The 7,500-nt window shown below is 42.1% G+C and overlaps 1 protein-coding gene and 1 long non-coding RNA gene across 8 annotated transcripts in view; one reads left to right on the plus strand and one right to left on the minus strand.

Annotated features, from left to right (window-relative positions):
• The window catches only part of EBF3 (EBF transcription factor 3), a 119,181-nt gene that overhangs the window by 38,647 nt on the left and 73,034 nt on the right, over window positions 1–7,500 (minus strand). For 2 of the 4 annotated variants that reach the window (XM_064431607.1, XM_064431605.1), the window contains exons 7-8: window positions 4,604–4,685; window positions 1,538–1,655 (exon numbers count right to left, since the gene is read on the minus strand). In XM_064431607.1, the coding sequence (XP_064287677.1) occupies window positions 1,538–1,655; window positions 4,604–4,685 (200 nt within the window). Of the gene's footprint in view, window positions 1–1,510; window positions 1,656–4,603; window positions 4,686–7,500 lie in introns of all 4 variants that reach the window. The other 2 variants (XM_064431606.1, XM_064431604.1) reach the window with 1 other exon arrangement.
• LOC135306961 (uncharacterized) overlaps window positions 1–7,500 on the plus strand; it is a 10,566-nt gene that overhangs the window by 1,237 nt on the left and 1,829 nt on the right. For all 4 annotated transcript variants that reach the window (XR_010367710.1, XR_010367712.1, XR_010367713.1 and 1 more), the window contains exons 2-3: window positions 2,336–2,678; window positions 3,380–3,497. This is a non-coding gene — a long non-coding RNA (uncharacterized LOC135306961). The remainder of the gene's footprint in view (window positions 1–2,335; window positions 2,679–3,379; window positions 3,498–7,500) is intronic.

Consider the following 7,500-nt stretch of genomic DNA (forward strand, 5'->3'; position numbering starts at 1 on the left):
CTCGCCTCATTCATTCCCCTCCCAGCCCGTTGGTAAATACTATTTGAAACGTAAAACGACAGTGATTGTATTAGCAGCTTAGTATTGTTATCACTTTAATTAATTTTATTAGTGTAAAAAGCCATGATCCTGTCAGTGCGTTAGTAACAACTCGCAAGAGAAGTCCTGTGGAAGCTGGTGTGCGTGGCCCAGCACATGAGGTCATAGCAGGTTTGAGAGTCTAACTCTTCCAGAACTCAAGATGCATTAAAATTAAATGTATTTCAACGTGCATTAAAATTTTGGGCAACACTAAAATCTTCAGGAAGATGAACTGGATAATCCTTCTAACTGAAAATATTCTATTCTATTCTATTCTATTCTATTCTATTCTATTCTATTCTATTCTATTCTATTCTATTCTATTCTATTCTATTCTGTCCTAACCCATCCTATCCTAACCCGTCCTATCCTATCCTATCCTATCCTATCCTATCCTATCCTATCCTATCCTATCCTATCCTATCCTATCCTATCCTATCCTATCCTATCCTATCCTATCCTATCCCATCCTATCCCATCCCATCCTATCCTATCCTATCCTATCCTATCCTATCCTATCCTATCCTATCCTATCCTATCCTATCCTATCCTATGCTAATTTTATTAAACAGAGGTTCCCTGAGAGCTGGTTTGCATCCCTAGACTGGTATATTTTACAGTTCAAACAAAGTGACATTTAAATCCAAATTAGTGTTTTGGCCTTTGCAGGACAATAAATACATGTGTGCACGTGTCCAGGCACAGCTGCAATTGTGTGTGAGTGATTCAGGGGCTGATGGGCTCCAAAAAGATAGGGTTTCACAATTCTGGATTTTCAGAGACACTTTCCATTCTCGTCTTCATCTCAGCCTATCTTCTTTTAGCAGTTCAGGCAAGAAGTCAATCACACTGAGTCAGGCTGAAGAAAAACATTTTATGCTGTTTTTCTCATCCAAACCCCCTCCTGCCGTAATCTGCAGTAAGGCCCAGGCACAGGAAATTGACCTCACAGTAAATTCTTTACAGATTCGGTCATGTTTTTACCATCCACTTAAACTTGCATACATAACCTGAGACTGTACCTCTGGATCAGGGAATATGACAAGCCAAAATAAAATCAAGTCAAATTAAAGAGCAAGAAAAAGCTGCAAGCAAAACAAGACTAAAATAAAAAAAAAATAGAAGAAGAAATAAAATAGGAAAAGATGAAAAATTGGTTGTGACTGCAAAACTGCAAGTATTAAATAAAGAAAGAAGTCAGAAGCTGATTCAGAAGCGTCCGTGTTGTAGTTGACAAGGGCTGAGAAATACTAATGGACTTTTTTTAATGGGTGCTTTGATGGATGACAGAAGAAATGATGTAAAAGTAAATGTAGTGGTGTCTCAACATAAAATATGGTGAAAATAAAAAAAAAAGGGAAATAAAAAAATAATAAAATAAAATAAAAGCATTGCAAATAAAAAAAAGGACATGTAAATGTGTGCCTACCATTTTCCAGATAAGAAGGGGCCGTACCTTCTGAGGGGTCAAGGCGGCGAGCCCGCCTCCCGTGTTTGGAATTGTTGTGTACAAACATGTTGTCTGAGACAGCCAGCACGTGGCCATCCACATTGACTGTTGTTGATACAACAACCTGGAAGAGAAAACAAAACCCCACATTTCAAAAATCCTGCAGATTTTCCCCAAATCAGGTCTCGTAAGACAAAACAGCATCCTGTTACTTTTCTGTTTCTATTTAAACCGAGTGAATGACATCTCTGAATACATCTTTGTTTACGTGGGGACCACTGGTGATTTTTAACTCACAATTGTTTCTCTTCAGAACCTACTACACTAATTAGAGTTTAATCTCCTATTATGCTAACAAATGAATTCAATTCAGGGAAATATTCTTCTAGCCATTAGTTTCAGAAACACCCCTCTAGCCACTCATTTTAAAAGCTGCTGTTTTGATTGATCTGTTGATATATTGATTAGATAGTTTATCTAATTAAAATTTGTTCACTTGAGACTGTCTTCAAATGAAGGGTTGTGAGCATTCCAAATAAAAAAAGCTTAATAAATCAAGAACCGTCGTAACTCCCCATTTTTTCTTCAGTAAATGATCTCCAGGTCAGTTTTACAATTACATTTAATGTCTGATAATGAACTTTTTTGCATCTGAAAAGGCCGAGTTGAATATGAATAGTGAAAGTGTTTTCAATCCATGAAAAGTATCCCTTCTCAAGTTCATTTGGATGGTGATTGACCCTGGTATGTCAATGGAATTTCCTCCTTTATTTTTGAGTGAAAGGCTCCTATTCTTGTGTCCAGGTTCAGAGTCCGGCCATAGAAGAGATGATGGATAGGGCCTCCTTTGGCTTCCAGCTGCTTCTCAGTTGAAAATGGCAAAGGAACATATGCAAAAGGCACAACCTTCCCGATGCCAACACCTCCACAATGGAGCCGTGGGACTCCTTCCGGAAGCGGCAGCGCGGGAGCGCCAGCCAGGGAGGAAACCGTGAGCTGCGTGGGGTTTGTGTGGAGCACAGCTTCGTAGGTGGATCACTGCTATCCCAGACTGACATCTACATCTTATTTAAATACTCCAGCGTGGGCCCTTTGCTGTGGTTCCAGCTTGTCTAAATGAATTGGTCGATGCAGATTTTCCTTTGGGGTGAGTCGAGTCCATAAAGTCACCGCCTAAGTCAGACCTTATCAACACAGCTGGTGAGGGCAGACAAAGGCAGGACAAATCTCAGTGTCCACTTTCCTTTTATCTAAATTTTGGTTATAACAAAGATGATTGCGGGGCTCTCCCACCAGCTTCTAAACCAAAACACTTAATGAACACAAATGGAAGGGGAGCTGAGAGCCTCCTCCGCACAGAGCTGGTCCAAGGCATCAGAAGAAAATTCTTGTCTGCTTCTATGTTTTGGATCACCTCTGATCCTGTTTCTTATTCACAAGCCATAATTAGCTCTCAGCTATCACAGCACCTTTTCTGTGTATCCTGCCTCCTTGGAGACAGCCATCTGCGGTACCCTTTAGAACAGCCCGAGGGCAGTTCTCTGCCAGGCTGTTCTGCTTCCCCAGCTCTCTCCTCCCAGAAGTGGACACCTTCCCTCTTGTCAACATCCACTTCGGAGAGTGCTGAGGTTGCATGCTCAGCTCGGCCGCAGAGCTGCTGCCAGGCCACTGGGCTATCCTCTTTCACTCTTAATGAGATTCCCAGACCTCCAGAAATATTGCAAAACATGCAAGCATGGTTTCCAGCCAGGATTTCTGGGTTTGGTTCCTAGAACACGGTGTATTAAAGAGACAGAGCAAGGTGTATATGAAAATGACAACTATTTTTGTTCTGTCATGTCTATATAGGTCAGCCACCAAGGGAAAATACTGTAGTTCAGCAAAAGAAAGTCGACGTGCTACGCTTTGTTATATCACCGCACTCCTGCAGTGCACCTCCACAAAGGTGCTGAGGCAGGGAAACCAGGTAAAAATACTGTTCAAGATCTGACATCCTGTTAAGTCCAGTTAAATCTTCTGAGAGGCAGGGAGATTAGCTAAAGAGACCCAGGAAAGTCTTTCTAGTGCCTACTGGCTCCATTGTGGACCACAAGATCACTCGTGACTGATGCTTCATTTAGTCATCAGTGAGACAAAGAGGACATTTCCACTCATTCCAGGTTTGACCTTCTGTTCTGTTCAGATGGATCAATACCACCGATGCCACGTGAAGCTGAGATGCATGAAAAATGGAAGCCTGGCTCGATTGTTTTGAAGGAGTATTTTTTTTTCCAGCTACAGATCTTTTCTGTTGGCTGGCTCGAGGGTGCTGGCTTCCCCGGTTGGTTGGCTGTGCATGAAAACAGATGTCACATGTTTTGCTATCAAGTTTAACCACAAGTAATTCTTCTCCAAACTGAGAAAGTCCTGAACATCTCAATACTACTTTATTGCTGGAATCAAATATGAATAATTGTGAAATATTTTCGGAAAAAAAAAAAGTCAGTTATTTCCTAACGAGCCTTTAGAATGACCCCAGATACAGAGGCAATCATTTGTCCATCCCGTCAGCTGCCTCTCTGTAGTGCTATGAATCACCACAGGATATCTCAAAAGCTGTAAGGAGAAAGTGAAGTATTAAACATTTTCTAACACAGTTGAAACAAAAATCTGTGGGTTGGGCCACCACTGCTGGATCTACAAGATGTGAACCAGAGAAATGTGAGTTCCAAACTTCCCTGCACTCCAAAGTTTTGTTCTTAAAGTAAGATCAAACTACTCAGTCTACATAAAACATTTGCAGGTCTCAGCAAAGAGCACACTACAGCACAAGGTGATAGTAGGAAGGAAAATTAGGGAAATAATTCCTAAGGGAAGACCCACTTGCTCCAACATTGATCCATTACAGCCCCCTGCAGAACTTCAGAACCAGCACTTAAATTAATGGGAGCAATGTAAAATAGTGACAGCAATTTTTTTTTAAGCATGGGAACAACAGTGAGTGGAAGCACTGACTGTGTTTTTTCAGAAGTTCAAGATGAGGATGTGATCAAGTCTCGTATACATCATTTATGCATTTAGAGGGATCTGTACCTGGAATCTTCGCATGTCTCGTGGGTTGCCTGCATTCTTCAAACAGTTCTGATTGCACTTGAGGAAAAACTTTAGAAAGAATCTATAAAAATACAAAATTGAAATCTATTAGATTCATCAAAATGTAAATTCAATTTTTTAGAAGTTTAATAAAATCTAATCATAAATAGTTATACCCAAAAGAATACTGGTAGTGAAATATTACTTTCCTATTCGTTAATGAACTTATTTTAAAGCATAAGATCTCTGTCATAAACAGAACATTATTGCCAAGGAAAGGCAAATTTATATTTTTAATTTTTCAACAACTACAAATGTATTGACTCCAGGCCATATCCTTAACTCGGTGTGGGAAAGTTGATTTCAATGACTCATTGACTTCAAAGGCAATGACTTACACCAGATGAGAATTTGTCTCTATTTTTTTAATACTTTTCATTTTTTCACAACTTATATTAGCAGTAATGACCTCTACGTCGAAAAATTCCAAAGGTAATGATCAATCTTCTGAAAAACACTTGGCTTTGCCTCCGGTTTGGAAACTCGAGCTATTCAAAGGGACTCGATCCAACTCCTGCTGACTCCAGGGAGATCCAGGCAGGATCTGCCCACCGGCAAGGCCCCAGCTCCCTCATTGTTTTTGAAAGGGAAGGAACATGGCAAATTAGGCCCTGTCTTACGACCTCTTCAACCTTTGCCAGCCTTCAGCTGTGAGGAGTCGCTCTACCCAGGGATCGAAATCCAGCTTATTTCTGCTGAGCGGCAACCAGCAATTATTTAGGACTAACCCTTATCATCCAGGCATCTCCCCATAAACCGTTTTTGCAGCAACGCTGCCCCAGGGGAGCACAGCAAGCACTTAGAGGGAAGGGGGAAGCTTGGGAAGATGGAAACTCCTTTCTGCCGCCCTCCTGCACCGCAGGAAAGAGCTGAACTGGGAAGTCTCCACCCTGCAGGTGAAGCAAACCGTGGGATCCTCAGGAGGACATTTGCAGCCTGACATCATCTTTTTTATTTATGCACTCATGGTTTCATCCTTCATAATAAAACTATGTCTTTATTAGGTTTTCTGGCTAATGAGCGACCTCTAATGACAAGCAAAGCTCAGGATTTTCTCCTCAGCCAGAGTTCCTCAGATGCTCCAGTCCAGCAGCTCGTGCTGCCCAACTTTGTACATGCTGGACAGCGAGGTCAGCCAGAGCTTCCACATTCAGAATATGAACAATTTTGATTTATTCACCCATGTCAGTCTTCATAACAGGAGTTTCCATGTGCCTAGAGCATTCCTGGCAAGAGGCAAGACAGAAACATCTTTCCTCCTTTAGCACCCAACAAGGCCCAGCCACAGCCAGCAGAAAGAACAACAGTGGCTGTACCACATCCTGAAAAGCTTTGAGGGTCATACAGGAGCATTATGGGAGCATCCCCTAGTCAAAAACTTTTTATCCCAGCTCTTCCTCCTTTATTAAACCTTGATCAGCACCCTGATGTTACCCCAGGACACGAATGCTGAAGGAGCAATCCCTCATATCAGAGAGGCAAGCAGGGAAACAACCAGGTTTACTGAAACTGCATAAATAAATCGATGCTGACAGTTCAGCTGAATGCACATTTCTTTAAAACTTCCTATCCCAAAACCTGTAAAGGGGTTTCAGCTGTCGAGCTGAAAAAGGTCTGGATTTCTGTGGTGGATGACATGATCTCCTAGCTCGGATGCTCAGGTTTTCTGGATGCTGTTGCAGGGATATTATCAGTAACTCCATGAAACTGCCTCTGTGTAAGCCACAAGCTCCCCCTAATTTTATCTGCCATATTTTGGAGTTTTTTCAGTGTTTTGAATTAGGTTTTTTGTCGTTATTGTTGTTGTTGTTATTTGAGATACTTATTCTCTCCAGATCATTTGATTATAGGCCAGGCTCCCTGCTCATTGGAGGGGGGTTGGAGCTGGATGATCTTTGAGATCCCTTCCAAGCCAAACCATTCCATGATTCTATTATTCCAAAGGTAACACCCTTTCTGTCAGACCTCTATTTGGTTTTGCACAGCTTCCACCACCCAGACTGTGAGTCTGTGCAAGGCCCAGCTGATGCCCAGCTCCACACAGAACCACCCAGTTCTGGGGAGCCAGGAGCTGGGACCAGCCTCCAGCCTTACGGCTCCTTAGTGCCACATCCAGGCTGAAGAGCAGTATCTTATCTTCTTTTTTTCTTTTTTTTTTTTTTTTTTTCTGATCTCAAATGGGTGTTGTGAGGCTTATTGAGCTAATGTTTGTAAATTGCTCGGAAATTCTCCAATGAATTGTGCACTAGGAATGCTAAGTATTGCTCCTCGTGGATTGTTTTTAGCGTGAAGCATTCATGATGAATTGTTTCTATACAGAGAGCTCACATCCTGTCAAAGAAAAAGGGCCATTAAGCACCCTTTCACTAAACATCAACTGGAACCGGTATTTGTTCAATTATTTGGTGAAAAGGACCCACTCTTGGTGAAATTAGACATCATCAAGTTTATTAGGATGGCTCTGAGCACCGGACTAAATATTGATGCCAGGCTGGAGTGAACAGAAGCAGCACTCTCATTTCAGCTCCACTACATTCCTTGACGCTGAGATATTTTATTTCTCTCTTTACTCTGTGCTTTCAGAGCCCACGGAGCACAGGTGGCATCAGGACAAGCTTTTCAGAGGAAGAGAACATAAGCTAAAAACCACATTCCCAGGCAGGGTGTTCCTCCGTGCCAGGAGGAGATGATTGACTTGGTGGTTGCTCTCAGCTGACCACCAAGGACTGTGGGCACTGCAAGCCATCCCTCCCACCCCAACCACGAGGTCTCTGTGGCAGAGCAAGAAGCAAGGACCTGGAGCAGAGCTCTGCTTGGTCTCATCTCAAACTTTGAGA

This window comes from Passer domesticus, chromosome 8 (genome assembly GCF_036417665.1).
Source record: "Passer domesticus isolate bPasDom1 chromosome 8, bPasDom1.hap1, whole genome shotgun sequence".
NCBI classification, from domain to species: domain Eukaryota; kingdom Metazoa; phylum Chordata; class Aves; order Passeriformes; family Passeridae; genus Passer; species Passer domesticus.